A 23,705-nucleotide genomic window follows, 5' to 3' on the forward strand; every position below is an offset into this window, starting at 1 on the left:
CGCTAAGTATTTTAGCACAAAACTTAGTAGATTTACTCACGTCTGAACGAAGAATTTTCATCGTTGATGTGATCGGAGTGTGATTGACAGGAAGTGGGTGTTTCTGGGCAGAAACTGACCGTTTTCTGGGAGTGTGCGGAAAAACGCAGGCGTGCCAGGATAAAACGCGGGAGTGTCTGGAGAAACGGGGGAGTGGCTGGCCGAACGCAGGGCGTGTTTGTGACGTCAAACCAGGAACGAAACGGGCTGAGCTGATCGCGGTAAGTCTCGAGCTACTCAGAAACTGCTAAGAATTTTCTATTCGCAATTCTGCTAATCTTTCGTTCGCATTTCTGCTATGCTAAAATACACTCCCAGAGGGCGGCGGCCTAGCGTGTGCAATGCTGCTAAAATCTGCTAGCGAGCGACCAACTCAGAATGAGGGCCAATGTACAGTATTCGGCAATACCAAAGTTCTACCAAACCAAACCATTATTTTACCAAGAGGATGTCTCCAAAATGATAAATCTCAACCCTTTGGTTGCTAGACATCCCCATCTTGCAGCAAATCTTACGGTTTGGTGATACTGTATACAGTAGGAAATTACATTACCAACAACATTATTTAATTTGACTGTTTTTAAAATCAAATAACTGGGATGAAAAGACTGACCTGCCACTTGTCTTGTTTATTTGCAGACGGACATGTATCCTTATCTGACAGCAAAAGAAATCAGACGCATCACTTATACAGGAGAGCCGGGATTACAGTTTTAATCTGCAGAATAAAGCTTTTGTGAGTTTGCAATGTCTTTATCATTATCATCACAGATGGAAAATAATGGTATGTGTCAGACTGGAGAAATATGATATCAGGTTTACATGTGGATTAAAGTCTCAAAAGCAAGACATTGCATGTGGAAAGCACATATTGCACACTTATTCCGTAACAAAGAAGAGCCCTCAGCAATACTTGTACTTGGGTTTATATTTGGATTGCATATATTGGATATAAATATTGGGAAACATATGCCTTGGAGCTGAGAGGGGTGCTGGTGTGACCTCGTGCACATAACATTATGATGAAGAAAAGCAGAAGTGTTCTGACCATCTCTTCAGATGAGGTAAGACGTCAGGTGGAACTCCTGAGTGCATGTGCAGGGAAGGGGGCAACATTAGCTTCTCATGGGAGAACCTCTTATTCATACTGTACGTATGATGTATGCATATTTTATTTCATTACAGTTATTACATCATATAAGTATACATCATATGCAATCTGCAGAAAGTGGTGAGAATTTATAAGGGGGAGATGTATTAAGCAGTGAAAAGAGTGGAGTAGTGAGCCAGTAGAGAAGTTGCCCATGGCAGCCAATCAGCACTGAAGTAACATATATCATTTGCATACTATACAAGTATACAGAGCAGCTGATTGGTTGCCATGGGCAACTTCTCCACTGGCTCATTTCTCCACTTTTATCACTGCTTAGTACATGGTTTTTTTTGTCTTATATGAGAAATTAGAAGACACCAATGTGAAGTCAGAGTTAGGGGAATGAACAGTCAGCAGAAACCAGTAACAAGTCAGAGTTAAGATGGATACACACAGATTCAGACACATTTATCCAAACAACAGTTTTTGTCCATTTTCTGGAATTTGGGAGCAAATGGTTGATTGTCATTTGCTCCCAGACATTACAAGATTTTTGTTCCAACCAGCCAGATTGGACAGATAATCTTATAGTGTGTTATACTATTTAAGAGGCACTAGCAGGCAGTAGGAACCAGTAAGAAGTCAGAATTGGGGGCACAAGCAGACAGTAGGAACCAGTAAGAAGTCAGAATTGGGGGCACGGACAGACAGTAGGAACCAGTAAGAAGTCAGAGTTGGGGGCACAAGCAGACAGTAGGAACCAGTAAGAAGTCAGAGTTGGAGGCACAAGCAGACAGCAGGAATCAGTAAGAAGTCAGAATTGGGGGCACAGGCAGACAGTAGGAACCAGTAAGAAGTCAGAATTGGGGGCACGAACAGACAGTAGGAACCAGTAAGAAGTCAGAGTTGGGGGCACAAGCAGACAGTAGGAACCAGTAAGAAGTCAGAGTTGGAGGCACAAGCAGACAGCAGGAATCAGTAAGAAGTCAGAATTGGGGGCACAGGCAGACAGTAGGAACCAGTAAGAAGTCAGAATTGGGGGCACGAACAGACAGTAGGAACCAGTAAGAAGTCAGAGTTGGGGGCACAAGCAGACAGTAGGAACCAGTAAGAAGTCAGAGTTGGGGGCACAAGCAGACAGCAGGAACCAGTAAGAATCCAGAATTGGGGGCACGAGCAGACAGTAGGAACTAGTAAGAAGTCAGAGTTGGGGGCACAAGCAGACAGCAGGAACCAGTAAGAAGCCAGAATTGGGGGCACAAGCAGACAGCAGGAACCAGTAAGAAGTCAGAGTTGGGGGCACAGGCAGACAGCAGGAACCAGTAAGAAGTCAGAATTGGGGGCACAAGCAGACAGCAGGAATCAGTAAGAAGTCAGAATTGGGGGCACAGGCAGACAGCAGGAACCAGTAAGAAGTCAGAATTGGGGGCACAAGCAGACAGTAGGAACCAGTAAGAAGCCAGAATTGGGGGCACGAGCAGACAGTAGGAACTAGTAAGAAGTCAGAGTTGGGGGCACAAGCAGACAGCAGGAACCAGTAAGAAGCCAGAATTGGGGGCACAAGCAGACAGCAGGAACCAGTAAGAAGTCAGAGTTGGGGGCACTAGCAGGCAGTAGGAACCAGTAAGAAGTCAGAGTTGGGGGCACAAGCAGACAGCAGGAACCAGTAAGAAGTCAGAATTGGGGGCACGAGCAGACAGTAGGAACTAGTAAGAAGTCAGAGTTGGGGGCACAAGCAGACAGCAGGAACCAGTAAGAAGCCAGAATTGGGGGCACAAGCAGACAGCAGGAACCAGTAAGAAGTCAGAGTTGGGGGCACTAGCAGGCAGTAGGAACCAGTAAGAAGTCAGAGTTGGAGGCACGAGCAGGCAGTAGGAACCAGTAAGAAGTCAGAGTTGGAGGCACGAGCAGGCAGTAGGAACCAGTAAGAAGTCAGAGTTGGAGGCACGAGCAGGCAGTAGGAACCGGTAAGAAGTCAGAGTTGGAGGCACGAGCAGGCAGTAGGAACCAGTAAGAAGTCAGAGTTGGAGGCACGAGCAGACAGCAGGAACCAGTAAGAAGTCAGAATTGGGGGCACAAGCAGACAGCAGGAACCAGTAAGAAGTCAGAATTGGGGGCACAAGCAGACAGTAGGAACCAGTAAGAAGCCAGAATTGGGGGCACGAGCAGACAGTAGGAACTAGTAAGAAGCCAGAGTTGGGGGCACAAGCAGACAGCAGGAACCAGTAAGAAGTCAGAGTTGGGGGCACGAGCAGGCAGCAGGAACCAGTAAGAAGTCAGAGTTGGGGGCACGAGCAGGCAGTAGGAACCAGTAAGAAGTCAGAGTTGGAGGCACGAGCAGGCAGTAGGAACCACTAAGAAGTCAGAGTTGGAGGCACAAGCAGGCAGTAGGAACCAGTAAGAAGTCAGAGTTGGAGGCACGAGCAGACAGCAGGAACCAGTAAGAAGTCAGAGTTGGGGGCACGAGCAGGCAGTAGGAACCAGTAAGAAGTCAGAGTTGGAGGCACGAGCAGACAGTAGGAACCAGTAAGAAGTCAGAGTTGGAGGCACGAGCAGACAGCAGGAACCAGTAAGAAGTCAGAGTTGGAGGCACGAGCAGACAGCAGGAACCAGTAAGAAGTCAGAGTTGGGGGCACGAGCAGGCAGTAGGAACCAGTAAGAAGCTTTCATTGTATTTTTAGAAGCTTTTCTCCATTGTTTTGCAAATATAACTGTCAGAGGGCAGGAGCAAAATACTGCATATATATACATAATTGATTTACAGGGCCTAACATATTAAGTACACAGATGGAGCATGTACCAAAATGGAAGACAATAATGCGTGCGTCCCCTACACCTGCATCATTTGTTCTTTATGGTATCCCAAGCATAAAACCAAAGCCTTCTGGGTGTTCAAGAGCCCAATGTCTGCTACAGACAAATTTCCTTCTTGGAGAGTGTCTTCAGTGGCAGATACTCATTGTTTGCTCAGAATATGTGGTATCGTTGTTAGTAAATATAGTCACACAGGGGGTATACTGCTGTTTTAGGATAAACAGACAATTGCACACCACACCGTACATGGGGGCTGGTTCAGACCTGTACGCAGCCGTGTGTTCTCATGCTGCAGCCGCATCCAGATTGTCTGCGCAGCGGCTATTGTGCACATGTGCGACCCTTCACCATATGATTGCATTTCGGAACGATGCGCTCACATAGTGATTGACAGTGGCGGCCATCGGGGGCATTAACATGGCATTTTCAGGTAGTGGTCCGTCGAACGCAGGCGTGTCTACAGCGTTTTCGGGGGAACTGCATGATGCAACAAAAGATGGCGTCGGACAGCCTGCTGTGCAGGCAGGGGTCAGCCTCTATTCAATGCGTTTGTAATTAAATTGCAAACGCATCACGTGGCAGCGCAACACAAATGCTGGGCGACCCCCAGCATGTGAGTATATGGACGCAGATTTCGCTGCAAGATCTGCATCCATCTCTGAATAACCCCCACAGACATCTAGCTCTCACATGGAAGTGAAGCCTATTTCACTTGAATTTACATATTACTGTATTACTGTAGAATGAGGCTGAATATTTGCATTGCTTTATATTTTCAGAATACCAACTGGCCCAGCACAAATGTAAAGTGCCCTTTCATTTATACACTACAAATGTTTCACTGCTAAATGGATATGTGACAAAATGGATCTCCTAACCTGTAAGCTCTCACGAGCAGGGCCCTCCACCCTCATCTCTCCCTGCCCTATCCTTGTCTCCAGGGTGCTTCCGCTCACAGAGGATAATTCAGACCTGATCGCTAGGCTGCGTTTTCGTACAGCGGGCGATCAGGTCGCACGGGTACAAAGTGGATCGCCGCTCAGCGATGGGTTTGTGCGAAGGATACGTTCGCACAGGCGTTCGCAAGGAGATTGACAAGAAGAAGGCGTTTGTGGGTGGCAACTGACCATTTTCTGGGAGTGGTTGGAAAAACGCAGGCGTGTCCAAACGGTTACAGGGAGGGTTCCTGACGTCAATTCTGGTCCCGGACAGGCTGAAGTGTTCGCGGCGGCTGAGTAAGTCCTGGGCTGTGCAGAGACCTCACAGGATCTGTTTGTACAGCTCTGCTACACATGTGTTCACACACTTGCAAAGCGAAAATACACTCCCCTATGGGCAGCGACTATGTGAATGCAGGACTGCAAAAAACCCTAGCAAGCGATCAGGTCGGAATTAGCCCAACAGTTCATGACTGTGATCCACCAGAACACTGGCTCATTGAGTGATACTGTTTTAAACTGTCACTTAGTTATGTATATATTTTACTGGTGGGTTTTTTCTCCTGTACTGTCTGTTTGTACCTTTTTTATGTTGAATTATTTGTACTTCAGTGCAGTGCCGTAACTAGGCATTTTAGCGCTGTGTGCAAGAAACGACAGTGGCGCGCCCCCCCCCCCCCCATGTAAGATAGGGGCAGTGCGCGCCGTAGGTGCGCATTTTTTATAGGGGCGTGGCTTCACGGGGAAGGGGCGTGGCCACAAAATAATAGCAATTCATACTACGGTGCACAGTAGTCTACATTATTCAAATTACGCTGCACAGTAGCGCCACTACACCAGGTAGAGCCCCTTTTATACATTACAGCAGACAGCGTCCCCCTTTTTACACATTACGGCAGCCAGTCCCCCTTTTTACACATTGCGGCAGCCAGGACCCCTTTTTACACATCGCGGCAGCCAGGCCCCCTCTTTACACATTGCGGCAGCCAGGCCCCCTTTTTACACATTGCGGCAGCCAGGACCCCATTTTACACATTGCGGCAGCCAGGCCCCCTTTTTACACATTGCGGCAGCCAGGACCCCTTTTTACACATTGCGGCAGCCAGGCCCCCTCTTTACACATTGCGGCAGCCAGGCCCCCTTTTTACACATTGCGGCAGCCAGGACCCCATTTTACACATTGCGGCAGCCAGGACCCCCCCCCCTTTTTACACATTGCGGCAGCCAGACCCCCTTTTTATACATTGCGGCAGCCAGGACCCCTTTTTACACATTGCGGCAGACGGTGTCCCCCTGAGAGAGAGAGAGAGAGAGAGAGAGAAAGAGAGAGAGAGGGATATACTTACCTTCTCCCCGCTGACAGGCTCCTCGTGCTGGCATCTCCCTCTCGGTGCAGGCAGTGAGATGAGAAGGAGGAGGAGGGAGGGGGAGCAGGGAGCCGCAGCAGCGCTATTTGATTGGTAGTAAGCGCCGCTGCAGCATCCCCCTCTCCTTCTGTATTGGCTGCCCGGCGCTGCTATGGATGCTGGGATGAAGGAACCGCATCCCAGCATCCATAGCAGCGCCGGGCAGCCAATACAGAAGGAGAGGGGGATGCTGCAGCGGCGCTTACTACCAATCAAATAGCGCTGCTGCGGCTCCCTGCTCCCCCTCCCTCCTCCTCCTTGAACCCGGCGCTGGTCTCCTCTCCCTCCAGCCGTGCACGGCGCACACAGAGGCGGGATGTAATGAGTCAATTTGACTCATTACATGCCGCTGGCCGTTGCGCCCTCAGGGCAACTGCGCTGTGTGCCAAGCCCCCTTGGCACACACGTAGTTACGGCGCTGCTTCAGTGTCATTTTCTTTCCTGTATCACGCAACAGAAAACTTGATGGCACTATATAAACAAGAGATAACACTAAAAATGAAAAGCACAATAGATAGGGCAGTACAGATGATATAACGGTTAGCATTACTGCCTCACAGCACTGAGGTCATGGGTTTGATTCCCACCGTGGCTATAACTGTGTGGAGTTTGTATATTCTCTCTGTGCTTGTGTTGGTTTCCTCCCACAATCCAAAAATATACTGGTAGGTTAATTGGCTCCTAAAAACAAAAATTAACCCTAGTATGAATGTGTGTGCCTATACATGTGATAGGGAATATAGATTGTAAGCTCCATTGGGGCAGGGACTGGCCGAAATATTCTCTGTCAAATTCTGCGGAATATGGGCCTAATTCAGAACGCAGTCCGAAGTCCTTGCTGGAGTGCGCGTGCGCAGTTGCCACACTGCGCATGCGCACCTCGGGAGCCCAGTGATTGAAAGGCAGAGGCGGTCCCCAGTGATTGACAGGCAGAGGCGGTCGTGGGGCGGGAGGGGGCATGCCAATGGTGCTAGAACACCGTTGTGGGGCACGTCCGGACCGTTGTGAGAGAGATAAAAGTGTCTGTCCGTCCCACGTTCATTTTAACAGTTGATTTAAATTTTCACCATCTAGTAGAAAAGTTTTTCTTTTTTTGCCGTAACTACGGGTCATTTATGAATGCGGCACATTTTTGTAAATTTCGTTTTTGTTCAAATACAATCAAGTTTATCAACATCATATATGGTGGTTGTGTATCATTTATTTACAAATAACAAATCATTGCCTAACATTGGGGGTCATTCCGAGTTGATCGCTATCTGCCGTTGTTTGCAGCGCAGCGATCAGGCTAAAAATTTGCATTTCTGCGCATGCGTATGGGCCGCAATGCGCACGCGCGTCGTATGGGTACAAAGCCCGTTGTTGCTTTGCACAGGTTCTAGCGAAGTTTTCAGTGGCACTGACGGCCGCAAGAAGATTGACAAGAAGGGGGCGTTTCTGGGTGTCAACTGACCGTTTTCAGAGAGGGTTTGCAAAAACGTAGGCGTGTCTGAAAAAATGCAGGCGTGGCTGGGCGTTCGCTGGGCGGGTGTATGACGTCAATTCCAGACACGAATAGGCTGAAATAATCGCAACCGCTGAGTAGGTTCAGAGCTACTCTGAAACTGCACAAACTGTTTTTGCAGAGCTCGGCTGCACATGCGTTCGCACTTCTGCTAAGCTAAAATACACTCCCCAGTGGGAGGCGGCATATCATTTGCACGGCTGCTAAAACTAGCTAGCGAGCGATCAACTCGGAATGACCCCCATTGGCTGCTCCCAGCTGTCATATCTGGTGTACCGGGAGAAGCAACAATTTTGTAGGATTTCTGTATATCTGGCCAATGATCACCATGGCGACATTCATATCATTGACATGGTAAACATGGCGACGCACAACATGTCAATATGCTCAAATATATCAGCATGTTGTCATCATCAAGGTCAACTTACAGCATATCAACACTGATGATAATGTTGGCAACAATAATTGTAACTGTAACCTAATGCTGACCTTAACCTGAATATTTCATATATTGACGTCATGTGTTGACATTTTAAGCGTGTCAGTATTTTCCAGATGCTAACATGTTAGATGTCAACATTTTAAACCATGACGTTATCATAACAGTCTACAGTCTGGTGTCAACCTTACGTATGAATGTCGACACAGTAAATGGCAGCTTACAGTTCCTTGCATAGTACAGATAAGAGTGTAGATAAAAAGTGGGGAACATATGAATGTATTTATATACAGGAATGAAACTAAAGTAATTAGGGAGAGGTATCAAACCTTGTAAAGATTGGAGAAGTGAAGTGGTTGCACATGACAATCAGGAATGCACTAGATAAATGCTACCTCAAAGTTGATTGGTTGCTATGGGCAACTTCTCCACCTGATACAGTTACCCCATATAATACTAAAAAATATGGTACTATAAGGTACCAAAAAAAGATCTGCCACCACCTGCCGCCCCTCTCCTTGATTGAGACAACTATAGATTTATCGTGAAGCAGGAACTAATAAGGTCACAGAGGTTAGTATATCACACGCAGCGATGGTGGGGGTCCCTGGTCAGCTCCATTATCCACAGTCAGACAGTACGCCCCACATCCACTGTTTCAAACCTTACCAGTAGGAAGGTAGAAGCGTAATTTCCTGCAGCCAGTTGGCTCCATAGTGGTTATTGAAAACATTGGGTGACATTATGTTACTCATTCAGTGTTTTAGGTCCCTTAACCATTCGCTCCCTAAGCAACTGCCTAAGTTCTCCTCATGGTATCCCCGGCCCTGATCATCACACTACATATTTATGAAGCCCTTGCTGAAAGTCAAAGAATCATTACACAGTAGTCTTTGTACCAAGTTGTCAGAGAGCAGGGGTGGGGAACCTCCGGCCCGCGGGACGTATATGGCCCGCAAAGCCATTTCTTCCGGCCCACCCGCTGCTGTGTGTCAGCGAGACTCAGCTGTCAGGGCAGGGAGGAGAGCGCAGCTATTTCCGGCTGCGGGTAGGATCACATTTGGCCAATCAGAGCTTGTGGATCGGCAGCCAATCAGGAGCACTAAGGGGCAGGAGAGGTGCACGCTGCGCCCTCCTCCTCTCCCCTGACACACAGCAGCAGCAGCGGTGAGCTGCACAGTGGGGTGGGGTGTGGGGGCATTTGTGAATCTGGCACTGTGGGGGAATTTGTGTATCTGACACTGGGGGCATTTGTGTATCTAGCACTGCACTGGCATTTGTGTATCTGGCACTATGGGGGCATTTGTATCTGGCACTGCACTGGCATATGTGTATCTGGCACTGAGGGGGCATTTGTGTATCTGGCACTGCACTGGCATATGTGTATCTGGCACTGCACTGGCATATGTGTATCTGGCACTGTACTATTGGGGGCATATGTGTATCACGTCCCATTTTAATTGGGCACACCCACTTCGGCGTGTGTACTCAGTACCACTAAGGGGCATAACTACTGGGGTCATAAATACAGGGGGCAGGGTCATTTTTAAGTTGATAATTTGTGTATGGCCCCAGAAGGATTTTATAAATATCCAAATGGCCTTTGGTAGAAAAAAGGTTCCCCACCCCTGTCATAGAGAATCGTTCAAACAGATTTCAAGATGGATTTCTAGCTAAAACCAATGACTGAAGATTTTTTATAGAAAATACTGCAACGCATTTTCCAACCAGTCCAAATGAAAGAATCTGTATAACCTGTCTTAGGAAGGTTTTAGGCTGGGAAGTGTTGGATTCCTGGCTACTGCCACCACAGACCCTCCAACATGACCCGCCCCACTAGGTACAAAATGCTCTGTTTCTGGACTTCCCTCTTAATTTATGATTTCCATCACCTGTGTTGAACTAGTTAAATGATAAGAAAGCTGTTTCTGCACAGATGATGGCAATAATAAATTAAGAGGGAAGTCCAGAAACAGAGCATTTTGTACCTAGTGGGATGGGTCATGTTGGAGGGTATGCCACCATCTTGTATACTCATACTCAGTGCATTTATCTGTCCTGCACATACAGGTTGAGTATCCCTTGTATATGGATACACTCCCCTTTTCCATTTTAGGGAAATTCACACACTTTATGTGACACTTGGGGGCATTGCAGGGCCAGATGCTATTGATGGAAAAGTGGAAAACATGAAAATTTTACTTCATAATCATTTTATATTTGTACCATTAAGGAAAGATTGATAATTTTAGAGCAATGTAACATCGGGACTGTCCTCATTTCACCAATAATCTGTACACATGAATGTGAATGGCAAATAACAACTATACAGCCCTGCTTAAATGGTGGTGCTAAATAAACTGTTATAATAACCAAGGCCGTTTGTAGGGGCGGGCAAGCTGTGCACTACATGAGGTGCCCTCCGCCCGCTGATGCAGCACAGTCCTGCTGTACATGGCCGGCGTCCGCTCCAGAACCGGTCCCTGGGCCCTCTTATCCAGGTGAATAGACACAGCCTGAGGAAGGGAATTTCATCCCTAATACACGTTGCTAGTCACAGGAGTGCTATCCTGGATATTCAGTGGAATAATTCCTGTAATTCCTCTAATTAAGAGGCTCCAGGGACCGGTTCCGGAGCCGACAGCTCTAAATATCCATTCTGCCCATTATGCATAGGAATCTGTTCAATACACACATATGTGGAGAAAAGGTGCAGAACGTTTGAGATGCATATACACCTCAAGAGGAAAGTAAAGTTCTTGATTTTTACTATATATATGTTTATATATATATATATATATATATATATATATATATATATATATATATATATATATATATCAGGGACGTGCAGTCAGGGGAGGCACTGCTTCCCCTGTCAACCCCCAGACATTAATGATTAAGATAATACAAAGAAGATACTTATGACACATATTCTGTGTCATAAATATCCTCTTTATATTATTCTGATCATTGTAACTAATTAAAGTCGTTTGGGTGATCACCGTTACCCCACAGCCGCCCGCACCCGATGGTCACCGTTACCCCACAGCCGCCCGCACCCGGTGATCACCCTGCAGACGTAGCCGACAGCACCGGGGAGCGGGAGAGCAAAGTGCAGCAGCGGCATTTAGTGTATACCAGCGGGCACGGAGGTGGCGGCGGTAAGCCCAGAGCAGCAGCGGCCGGCCCGGCACTCTCCTCCTCCTCTCAGGCGGGTCACCTGCCGGCGACCGCTGCATTTGCGCTGCCCGTCTCCATTGAGATCGGGCAGCAGCCGGCAGGACAGCTCACACAGCTGAGCTGAGCCTGCAGTGGGAGGGAGCACCGGAGAAGCAAATTTCAAACACGCCGCTCTGTTAGGGAGGCCGCGGGCAGGGCAGCTCATTAAGCTGACCTGAGTCGGCAGCTGAGGGATGCAAAGCTGGCAATACCTGCCTGCCATGCCAGAGTAGGGTGGGAGGAGAGCTGGCTGCCACTAACACTAACTGGGCCAGCTGCCACTAACAAATATGACTGCTGGTCCTGGGGGAGGGCTGCTGCACTTCTGCACTGCACATGCCTAGATGCAGCAGCCTTTGCGGAGTCTGACTGTGCAGTCAGCCAGCCACCGCATCCAACGTGGATCCTCCTTCCGCCCATGGCCGGATTAACAATGGGTCGGATGGAGCTGCAGCTCCAAGCCCTCCGTTGAAAATAGGCCCAGCAGAGACCTCCCTGCAGTGCAGGCAGTAGCCAGTGCTGGCAGGAAATAAAACATTTCCTGTCAGCACATACATCAGCTCACTCACCTTCGGCTGGCCATTCTCCCCCACCCCCACCCCAAACTGGTCAGCCTGTGTCCTGACCGCTTTGTGTTGAAAGGGGCGGGGCTTCGGGCGGGCAAGGGGGCGGAGCCACGGAAATTGTTACGAGGCAGCAGCCTCCTGTCAAGACCCTGTCCCTCTTTCATGAGGCTTGTTATTGTTGGAAAGCTGCAGCAGGACAGGTATGCTGCAGCAAAAGCAATAATGTTTTGCTGGGCGAGGGGGCGGGGCTTCGGATGGGTATGGGGGCGGAGCCTCGGAGATATATCCGAGGCTCCGCCCCCGAACCCCTCAGAAGCCCCGCCCCTCGCCCATCAAAACAAATGTTTTTGCTGCAGCATACCTGTCCTGCTGCAGCTTCCCAACAATAACATTGAAAGTGGGGAAGGGTCTTGACAGGAGGCTGCTGTCTTTTAGGGGAGCTGGGTCCCTGGATGTCAGAGCTGAGGGGGCATGCAAACCATGTGAGTAGCAGTCCACACCAGGCCCCGAGGTCTGCTATGTAAGTGGTGTCTACTGTATGTCAGCAAATTTTGAAGGGGGGGGGGGGGGGGGGGGGATGTGTGTGTGTCGCTAAGTAAGTAGAGTTTGTCAGTAAGTAGTGTCAGTGTCAGTAGGTTTTGCGTTTGTGTGTGTGTGTCAGTAAGTAGTGTCAGTAAGTTTTGCATTGTGTCTGTGTCAGTAAGTTTTGCATTTTGTGTGTGTGTGTGTGTGTGTGTGTGTCTGTAAGTTTTGTGTTGTGTCGTGTGTGTCAATATGTTTTGCGTTGTGTGTGTGTGTTAGTCAGTTCTGCAAGTGTGGCAGTACGCTCCGGTATGGCGTACCATTAAGAGTGTGTCTGCCAGTACGCCATACCCCCGCCACACTGTAAAACACCACCACCAAGCTCCTAGATCTTGCTCGGAGGCGCCGCCAGCACCTTCTTCCTTTTCCAGGAAAAGGACTGCTGCGAGCATGAAGGTGATGTCATCACCCTCCTGCACTTGGCAGACTGGCAGAGAAAACGTGACGATGGGGTGCCGGGCCACCGGTGTGTGGGTGGTATTCAGTATACCAGTTGATGGGATCCCAGCGCACAGTATACTGGCGCCGGAATCCCGACAACCGGCATACCGACACCTTTTCTCACTTTTGGGGGTCCACGAACCCCCTGGAGGGAGGATAGCGTGGGGCTTACGCGCTCCACTGAGCCCGCAAGGGGCTCATTTGCGCTCACTTTGCTGTCGGGAAGCCGGCAGTCTGGATCCCGGCGCCGGTATGCTGGCCGCCGGGGACCCGGCCGCCGGCAACTCATACTACACCCCGGTGAGTAACTCTAATGGTCGGGACCCCTCCCCACAAGTACAATGAGGCGGCACTACCAAGTTTTGCTGGTGCAGTAAGATTTATTGATCCAGAATCTTACTAAATAAATCTTACTGCACCAGCAAGACTCGGGAGTGCTGCCTCATTGTACTCTGTCCACAGCTTGAAAAACTGAAGGAGGGCACTGGAGCAAATATTCACATTATAACAGGATGAGTGCTGGGTACACATCTTATATATAATATTTTTTATTCTATAACAAGTGTCACATCCTGCTGTCCTTGTCTCTGTAGTCCGCAGGGACAGGGGGTGTCTGTGCCATGGATTCACATAATATATAACCACTTCACCTAGTGTCACATGGTTACATCCCTTAATGACATGTGACCACGCCCACGGCACGCAGGCACAGTACCACTGAGAAAAAAAATGCTGTGTGCACCACAGGTGTCAGTAAGAAGTGTCTGTCAGTAAGTAGTGTTTGTGTCAGTACATTTTGCATGGTGTCTGTGTCAGTAAGTTTTGTGTGTGTCAGTAAGTAGTGTTTGTCAGTAGGTTTTGTACTGTGTGTGTGTGTCAGTAAGTAGTGTCTGTCAGTAAGTGGTGGGTGTCTGTGTCAGTAATACCCCTTTCACACCACAAAAATAACCTGGTATAGACTGGGTATATTGCTGGGTCGACACGTTCCGATGTGTGTTGTGAAAGGGGTCATGGGCGAATTCTGGATTGCCTGACCCAGTAATTCAACCCGGGAATAAAGAAGGATTATTCTCGGGTTAAATACCAGGTCCGGTGCAGTGTGAACGGGTCACCCAGGTCGATGCAACCCGGGACCCGTTCACTGCATAGGGATGATCTCATCTCCCAGCACCGCCTCTGCACCTGATGCCGACTCCATCTCCGCCCACAGATGGCAACCCGAACCGGCAAATTGCCGGGTCAGGTTGGCGGTGTGTAGGGTCAAATGCCGGGTCCCACCCAGGAATGGACCCATTTCCAATTCCCAGGTGGGACCTGGCATTGTGATGTGAGAGCGGTATAAGTATTGTGTTGTGTGTGTGTGTGTGTCAGTAAGTAATGTCTGTGTCAATAAGTTTATCTGTGTTGTGCGTGTGTGTCAGTCAGTAATATCTATCAGTAAGTGTCTGTGTCGGTAAGTTTTGTGTTGTGCGTGTGTGTGTTAGTAAATAGTGTCTGTCAGTAAGTGGTGATTGTGTCAGTAAGCTTTGTGTTGTGTTGTGTGTGTGTGTGTGTGTGTGTGTGTGTGTGTGTGTGTCAGTAAGTAGTGTCTGTCAGTAAGTGGTGACTGTGTCACTCACATGGCATAGGCCACACCCCCTATTTAGACCACACCCACACCACACTGATCACACCCCCACATCACTAGTCACACCACCGCAGCGCTTGTCACACCTCCTGCCGAGGCACACAATAGGCCCTTCCTAAATTTCAGCTCCAGGCCCATATGGACCTTAATCTGGCACTGCTTCCGCCGACCACCTCTGAGCTGTACCTGGGTCCGCGGGCCTCCCTCAATCACACCCTGCAGCAGTGCAGCTCATCCCGAAGTTGATAAGACACAGCACGGTGAGTAACCTGGTAACTTTGTGTGTGTGTGACCCCCTGTACCTCCTCACCCTGGTGTGTGACCGCCTATACCCCCTACCCCTGTATGTGTGACACCTTGTACCCCCTAGCCCCCCCCCCATGTTTAACACACTGTTCCCACTACCTTTGTGTGCCTGTCACCCTGTAAAACCCCTCCCCCCATATTATACAGTACTGTATGTTGGTCTTTCGCTCTTCTATATGCATGCAGGTGTAGTATGGTTTGCCGGCGGTCGGGCTCCCAGCATACCGTCGCCGGGATCCCTGCCGCCGGCATACCGACAGCGGGGCAAGTGCAAATGAGCCCCTTGCGGGCTCGCTGCACTCGCCACGCTGCGGGCACGGTGGGACCCCCAAGAGTGAGAATAATTGTCGGTATGCCATGTGTTGGGATTCCGGCGCCAGTAAACTGAGCGCCGGGATCCCAACAGCCGGCATACTGAAGACCACCCATGCATGTTTTTATCTGTAATATATACACTAACAGCAATGGACCTGTGAAAGGGGTTGAATTGGATTTTTTATTGTATTCCCCCCCCCCCCCCTCCTCTCTCTACTCTGGCTCCCAGTCAGCATCCACAAATTCCTGTGTTCCCTGGTCACAAACCGTCATCCACACCCATTGTCCCCAATCACAGCTCATCACCCGTAATCAATAATGTATTCACCTTTGTCCCCCAGCCACAGCTCTTTACCCCAAAACCTCACAGTCACAGCTTGTCACCCCACACCTTCTACCCATGTTCACATACTATCACCTCACACAATATGTCACCCGCTCACAGCCTGTTACCCCATCCATCTACCCACTGGTCACAGTCCGTCACCCCACACCCTCTGTATTTTTATGTAGATCTGTTTTTTTGTTTTTTTAATGTAATTTTATATTGATCTGTTTTTTTGTTCATGGATTTTCAGTGGATCTGGTATTTTCAGTGTATTTTCATGTGGATCTGGCTCTCTTAATATATGTATGGGTCTGGCATTTTCAATGTATTTTTATTTGGATCTAGCTTTTTTAATGTAGGCCTGAGTTTTGCATACTCCGATATCCAGTCCAGGTTTTAAGGATAGCCATGCTTGAGCACAGGTGACTTGGTAGCAATGCTTGAGCACAGGTGACTTAGTAACTCAGTCGATCTGACTTAACTATCTGGCCTCAAGCATGGATATCCTGAAAACCTGGACTGTAATGGTGGAGTTTGGGAAACTCTGATGGGACCCATAGTAGTGGTGTCATCAGTTCAAATGAAAGGTGATGAGATCAATCATCACTCTTCAAGTCGACGGTGAGCTGCTGTGGCCAACTCTCTGGCCGTGCACAGCATACTGGGAGGAGGGATGGGATTATCTGCTATGAGGCACCAACAAAAATCTTGCCTAGTGCATCAAATTGTCTAGGGCCGGCTCTGAGCAGCAGCACCGTGCCTGCTGCACTCTCCCGCCGGGGGGTAGCTTATCCCCACATCCAAGACAAGGGGCACTACGTGTAATTGGCACTACGTGTAACTGGCACTACAGGATGCATTACATGTAAGTGGCACTGCAGGGGGGGAATACATGTAACTGGCACTACAAGATGCATTACGTGTTACTGCCACTACAGGGGGGTCACTACATGTAAATGGAACTATAGGGGGCACTACGTGTAATTGGCAGTACGTGTAACTGGCACTACGGGATGCATTATGTGTAACTGGCACTACGTGTAACTGGCACTACAGGGGGCACTATGTATAACTGGCACTATACGGGGGGCACTACATGTAACTGGCACTATACTGGTGGCATTACGTGTAACTGGCACTATTTTGGGGGCATAACATTTGTCTGGCACTATACTGGGGGCATTTCGTTTATCTGGCACTATACTGGGGGAGTTACGTGTAAGGAGCACTGCTGTGGGCATTATGTGTAATACTGCCAATTGTGTGTGTAGGGTGGCTGATAATACGGTATATATATTTATAAGTTGATTTCATAATATATAGTTGCGAGGCCATGCCCACTATTATAGGAGTGAAGGCGCACACATTGGGGAGAGGGGGCACTTCAAATTATCTCACTCAGTGTTCTAGTAGGCCTGGAGCCGGCTCTGGCTGCTGTCTGGGTACTTTGGGGTCTGTCCTGTAATCACAGTATATACACAATGACTGCAGTGCCAGCCGACCCCCCATATACCGTAATGTATCTGCTGTTCCTAAAAAGTGAGTTGAGGTTTGTGTTCTTGTGCTGCTGGGGATGTACTGGAGAAGCCAGTGCCTCCCCAGCCATTGACCTCACCGCACGTCACTGATATATATATATTCATTCAACACAGATGTCCGGCACTCCTTATAGGAACAGCAGGTCCCGGTGCCCAAATCATAGTTATAATGTAGCAAAGAGGAATAAACAGCACTCAGGATACACACAGGTATGTAAGTAAAGTGGTCAACCTTTCGGAGACCCTTTAATCTCCGTGGCCTGGACAAAATGCATAAACAATTTTAATACCTTATATAATTTAAAAACCCAGGTGCTCAAAGCCAACACGCCCGATTCCTGGCGCAGTCCCGCTGACATCACCAGATGTAACTCCAGCACAGTGTTACCAGCCGGCCGGCTGGCCAGGGAGGGGTGTCACTAGAAAGTGTGTACCATCACCAAGGCTGCATACGAGGAGACAGGAAATCATTACAGTTTCCGTATAAACAACAGTTACAAACTTGGGGGTCTATTTACTAAGCTTTGGATGGAGAAAAAGTTAATGGAGATAAAGTACCAGCCAATCAGCTCCTAACTGCCATGTAACAGGCTGTGTTTGAAAATGACAGTTGGGAGCTGATTGGCTGGTACTTTATCTCCGTCCACTTTATCTCCATGCAAGGCTTAGTAAATACACCCCTTAGTCATATAACACATTACATTGTGGGCAAACTGCCCCTGTAATACTGTAGAAAAACTTCCACAATCTTACACACTTTAAATGTATTAGAAAAATATTGGCATTAGGGCAGAAACCTATTAAAGCATAAAGACATGAATCACAAATCGGCACTGCAGGAAAATTACAAAAAAAATGTACAGTATAAGAAGCATTTTTATGAAATCTGCTCCTTCAATCTGTACTGCTGGAGTGTTTGCAGGGTGTAGATCCACTTTGTTTCACATTGTAGGAGAATATTATCCCCGTTACCCCTCCCCACCCCCACCGCCCCACCCACCACCCGTTTACAGGGTGGGATCCAATCTATCATTTTACATTTCAAAGAAGTAAGACTATGGAAGTCGCAAAAGTGTCTTGCGGCCGGCTGCTCAATTGTTCTACCACCAGTGTCGGTATTTTCTATAGCTCTTATAATACTACATCTGTGGGCTGCCATTCTTCTGACTGTATTGCCCACGTAAAATAAAGCACACAGGCATCTAATATAGTAGACTACATGACTACTGGAGCATGTTATGGGTACTTAATTTAGAACTTTTTCCTGATCTAGGATGAGAGAAAGTTGCACCTGTTTCCAGAGCCGGTCTTAGGCATAGGTAAACTAGGCAAATGCCTAGGGTATTTGGTATGCTTAGGGGTACCAGCAGCTTCTGCTGATTAAAATGATATGCGACATGCTTATATTCTGTGTGTGACTACGGCTGTATCTGCATATGAAATGCTATGTTGCAGTTTATTCCTGGAAATCACTGTAATGTAGCATTTCGTATGCAGATGCAGCCGCAGTCGCACACAGAATATAGGCATGCTGCATATAATTTTAATCAGCAGAAGCTGCTTGTGCATCCTAGCCACATAGTTATGCAAATAAGATGCATTTTCATAAACAAAAGGCGCCTAACATTAGCAGAGCTGCCAGCTGACTCATGCCAGGCATCTCCTGCAGGACTAGCGGCGGTTCTAAGGGGCACCAGCCAAAATCTTGCCTAGGGCATCATATTGGTTAGGGCTGGCTCTGCCTGTTTCTAATTACTGACAAGTCGTGCAAATAACACATTTAAAGTTCCCAGGTTTTCTAGTAAGAAAGTGTATTCTAGGTTTATCGCTAAAGCCTGTAATGTCATTGGTGGTCATTCCGAGTTGATCGCTCACTAGCAGTTTTTAGCAGCAGTGCAAACGCTATGCCGCCGCCCACTGGGAGTGTATTTTAGCTTAGCAGAAGTGCGAACGAAAGGATCGCAGAGCGGCGGCAAACTTTTTTTGTGCAGTTTTAGAGTAGCTCAATACCTACTCAGCACTTGCGATCACTTCAGACTGTTCGATTCCTGTTTTGACGTCACGAACACGCCCTGATTTCTCCCAGCCACGCCTGCGTTTTTCCTGGCACGCCTGCGTTTTTACAAACACTCCCTGAAAACGGTCAGTTGACACCCAGAAACGCTCTCTTCCTGTCAATCACTCTGCGGCCAGCAGTGCGACTGAAAAGCTTCGCTAGACCTTGTGTGAAACTACATCGTTCGTTGCAATTGTACGACACGCGTGCACATTGCGCCGCATACGCATGCACAGAAGTGCCGTTTTTTTGCCTCATCGCTGCACAGCGAACGAATGCAGCTAGCGATCAACTCGGAATGACCACCATTGTGCAGTAGCAAGTCTTTTATATGACTGCTTGTCCGAAACCCCAGCATAAGGGACCTGTTCTACAAACCCGTCAGAGAAGTATCCGTACTTATTACAGGCCAGTATCTCTTAGCTGCCTTCATAGTAATTTGCTGGAGCCAAATCAATTTGTGTTTTTTTTGCTGTATTGGAACGCTTCCTGTTCTCTTGGGAGAGAGAATTCTCGTTCCCTGGCGTCCTTCAGAAGTTTTGGCCAATGGCCTCTGAGGAGAAATTTATTCAACATTAAATTAATCTGTTGTTCAGCGTCCTCATGATTACTGCATATTCTCAATATCCCTAGGAACTGGGAATAAGGAAGCCCAAGTTTTAATGAGGAAGGATGATAACTATTCACTTAGAGGTGATATCACAAAATGACATTTATGCTGCATGACCATCATTCCAGTCTCAAACATCACCTACGTAGTCTTATTTGCTCATGATTCATTTATTTATTTTAATAACTTGGCTCCTGGGACGCTCTGCCTTGATTTATTGACAGGTTAATGTCTATATTTAATATTTGGGAATGTTCTGTCCAGCTAGAAGGTGCCCCTTGTTACCCTCTAGGGGAGAAAATTTGTAAAATGTACAGACATACAGACATAGAGTTGGGGAAAGGGGATTGGGTGTCCGACTGCTCAGTATTTGTGTGCTAAATGCAACGCTGTATTTGCATTCCAGCAAACTGAACATGTAGCTTGCTGCTATGTTGCCAGTAATTGTTTGTAATGTGTATTTAGCATAAGAGGAAAGAGCAACAATGGCAGGGGTATTCATAGACATACATGGTCACAAAGCTAAATACTAAAGGCAGCCCTGATCCCTCGTCATTAAAGAAGGTGCCGCTCCCCTCATGTCATTACAGAAGGTGACACTCCCCCATGTCACTACAGAAGGTGCCACTTCCCCATGTCATATCAGAAGGTGCCACTCCTCCATGTCATTACAGAAGGTGCCACTCCTCCATGTCATTACATAAGGTGTCACTCCTCCATGTCATTACATAAGGTGTCACTCCCATGTGTCATTACAGAAGTTGCCTCTCCCCCATGTCATTAAAGAAGGTGCCACTACTCTGTGTCATTACAGAAGGTGCCACTCCTCTGTGTCATTACAGAAGGTGCCGCTCCTCTGTTTCATTACAGAAGGTGCCACTCCCCCATATCATTGTAGAAGGTGCCACTCCTCCATGTCATTACAGAAGGTGCCACTTCTCTGTGTCATTACAGAAGTTGCCACTCCTCCATATCATTACAGAAAGTGCCGTTCCTCCATGTCATTACAGAAGGTGCGCTCCTCTTTGTCCATGTCATTATAGAAGGTGCTACTCCTCTGTGTCATTATAGAAGGTGCCACTCCTCCATATCATTACAGAAAGTGCCGTTCCTCCATGTCATTACAGAAGGTGCCGCTCCTCCTTGTCCATGTCATTATAGAAGGTGCTACTCCTCTGTGTCATTACAGAAGGTGCCGCTCCCCTATGTCATTACAGAAGGTGCCTCTCCTCCTTGTCCATGTCATTATAGAAGGTGCTACTCCTCTGTGTTATTACAGAAGGTGCCACTCCTCCCTGTCATTTCAGAAGGTGCCACTCCTCCCTGTCATTACAGAAGGTGCTGCTCCTCCATGTCATTACAGAAGGTGCCTCTCCCCTGTGTCATTACAGAAGGTGCCACTCCCTTATGTCATTACAGAAGATGCCGCTCCCTCATGTCATTATAGGAGGTGTCAGTCCTCCATGTCAATAGAGAGGGTGCCATTTCTCCATGTCATTACAGAAGGTCCCGCTCCTCCATGTCATTACAGAAGGTGCCGCTCCTCTATTTCATTACAGAAGGTGCTGCTTCTCAATTTCATTACAGAAGGTGCTGCTTCTCAATTTCATTACAGAAGGTGCCTCTCCTCCATGTCATTACAGAAGGTGCCGCCCCACTGTGTCAATACAGAAGGTGCCGCTCCCCGTGGTCATTACAGAAGGTGCCTCTCTCCCCTATGTCCTTATAGAAGGTGCCGCTGTCTGGTATAAAATGTCTGGTACAGAGTGGTACTTAAAAGGGTATCTAGTAGTAGAATGATACAATGAATGGGAGGTGGGGGATTGATCGTCACAAGTGAGGAGAAATGTCCAACTTAGAGTCTGTTGTCATTGATAATGAGGAGGGGTATTTATCTCTGTCTAGGAGTGAAGGAACCTATGATTAAGATGAGAATGGTATAACAAAAGAACATAAAGAAAAGGGGCCCGGATCTGGCTAAAGGGTCCCTATAGGTAAGGGGCCTGGACTATAGCCAATGAGCACAGATCTGATTAAACTTCTCTTCTTGATCATGTTAGAGGTCCGTTATCTTTTCCATATAGACAATATAGCAAGTCAGTGCTTCTAAAACTGTGTGTCCTGACACCTTAGTATGTCATGTGTTGGTTACTAATGTGTCACACACAATGACAGTGATGTGACAGAAAACAAAGGCCGGATCCCGCAAGATGCGGTTCTGCAAATCAAAATAGCAAGGGAGGAGAGTATGCTTAACCTATCTCCCCCCTGCTCCAGTATCCAGATTTTTTTTTTATTTCTTTAAAATCTTTGACGTGTATGTGGATGTCACTCTTCAATGTGTCATGACAGAAAAAGGTTTGAGAACTACTTAAATGGCTGATATACAAACACTGCTCAGTAACTGTCTTTTTTATGATTGAATTAGGTCAACAACATCTATTTAAACTTATCCACATTTTTTTCTAAATATGTATTTTTATTTTTTAACACAGTACCAGAGGTTCCCAAGTGCAGTCCTCAAGCATTTCTAGGGCCAGGAGAGCCGTGCAATCGCACAGAGCGGGGCGCCTGCGGCCAGTTTCTGCACAAAATTCCATGCGTTCTGGCCGTCTGCATGAAATACTGTTGAAAATGTCCCTCCCAAAATGGCCACCATCTCAGTGGCCATTTTGGGTGGGGTATTGACTTGAGGCTATGTATGTGAAAGGAGGCGGGTACGAACAATGGTCCCCAGAAGTGTCGGGACTACTGAACCTCAAGAGCGTGATGTTGTAATCAAGATGCTTGCTGCAGCTAGAAGGGGTCAGCGGCATAAAACCCCTGACACTTAGGAGGTAGGGGGCATAACTGTGGGGCACATTATGGTGCAAGGGGCATTAGTGTGTGGGGAATGGTATGGTGTTTTTTTTTTCCTGTGGTGGCCACTGTCTGGGGGTACAGGGACAAAAACTGGGATGTATAGTAGTCTTTTCATGATAGGCCACGCCCATTGCAGTGAGGCCAAACACCCTTTTAGACTGACTATTGGGGGGGTCACATTTTTTACTGTTCAAACTGGGAGCAAAATTGGCTAGAAACAGCTCTGTCCTTAAGGTACCCTAACAGTCCAGTTTTTTTAGGATATCCATGGTTGAGCACAGATTGTTAAATCAAATTGACTGAAGAACTAATTAAGTCACTGTGTCCAAGGATAGTTACCCTTAAAACCTGAGACACGCGTTTAGGAACCTCTGCGGTATACCATAAAAATTGCAATTTTAACCTAGTGATGGCCATTGAAGTCTGTACCATCGATGGCCAATAGAACCAGCGTAAGAAATACGACAGTGGTTTTAGGCATTGATGGCTGAATGATGTGTATGAGCAGACCTCGACCATTGGATCACAGACAATGTTTTCTTATCATTGGGGCCCCCTTGATGGTGCAGCATCAATGCCATACCATTAGTGGACATAAAACTATTGCTAAGACCCCTGTATGCTAGCTGGGCTCCGAAGCACAGGTGTGAGATTCAATGGTATACTCACCCTCAGAGATGTGTGGATATGAGCTGAAGAAAAAGAACTGAAACCTGAAATGTTATCAGAGGCTTGGCGATTGGCAGACACATTTTTTTTGTAATTATTGACAACTAACATAACCGGGTCCAGGTGCTGAACTCAGATGATGTCCAGTAGATCCTCAAAATAAACTTGTCCTTCGAGGGAAGGGGGTAGGTTTAAGTTCTTCAGCAGCACCATGTAATTTCCAACTGCCTTCACAAATTTTAAACAGTTCTATATTTGTGAGATGATGATTATGTTAAACTTAGCGTGCAGAGGTGATATAAAATGCAGCCGTCTCTTCAGGCCAGTATCTACTGTAATTTCAATAATTG

At 47.6% G+C, this 23,705-nt stretch overlaps 2 protein-coding genes across 7 annotated transcripts in view; one reads left to right on the plus strand and one right to left on the minus strand.

The window, feature by feature from the left end:
• LOC134936365 (uncharacterized) overlaps positions 1–665 on the minus strand; it is a 166,070-nt gene extending 165,405 nt beyond the window's left edge. Inside the window, exon 1 of the mRNA XM_063931377.1 lies at positions 653–665. The gene's annotated coding sequence lies outside the window, so the exon portion shown is untranslated. The remainder of the gene's footprint in view (positions 1–652) is intronic.
• The window catches only part of LOC134936364 (3',5'-cyclic-AMP phosphodiesterase 4B-like), a 943,065-nt gene that overhangs the window by 378,569 nt on the left and 540,791 nt on the right, over positions 1–23,705 (plus strand). For 5 of the 6 annotated variants that reach the window (XM_063931373.1, XM_063931372.1, XM_063931376.1 and 2 more), the window contains exon 2: positions 679–1,103. In XM_063931373.1, coding sequence (XP_063787443.1) covers positions 1,059–1,103 — 45 coding nt within the window. In that variant the 5' untranslated portion in view covers positions 679–1,058. Of the gene's footprint in view, positions 1–678; positions 1,104–12,387; positions 12,504–23,705 lie in introns of those variants that run through there. The other variant, XM_063931374.1, reaches the window with a different exon arrangement.

The sequence above is a fragment of the Pseudophryne corroboree genome, chromosome 6 (assembly GCF_028390025.1).
Source record: "Pseudophryne corroboree isolate aPseCor3 chromosome 6, aPseCor3.hap2, whole genome shotgun sequence".
NCBI lineage: Eukaryota > Metazoa > Chordata > Amphibia > Anura > Myobatrachidae > Pseudophryne > Pseudophryne corroboree.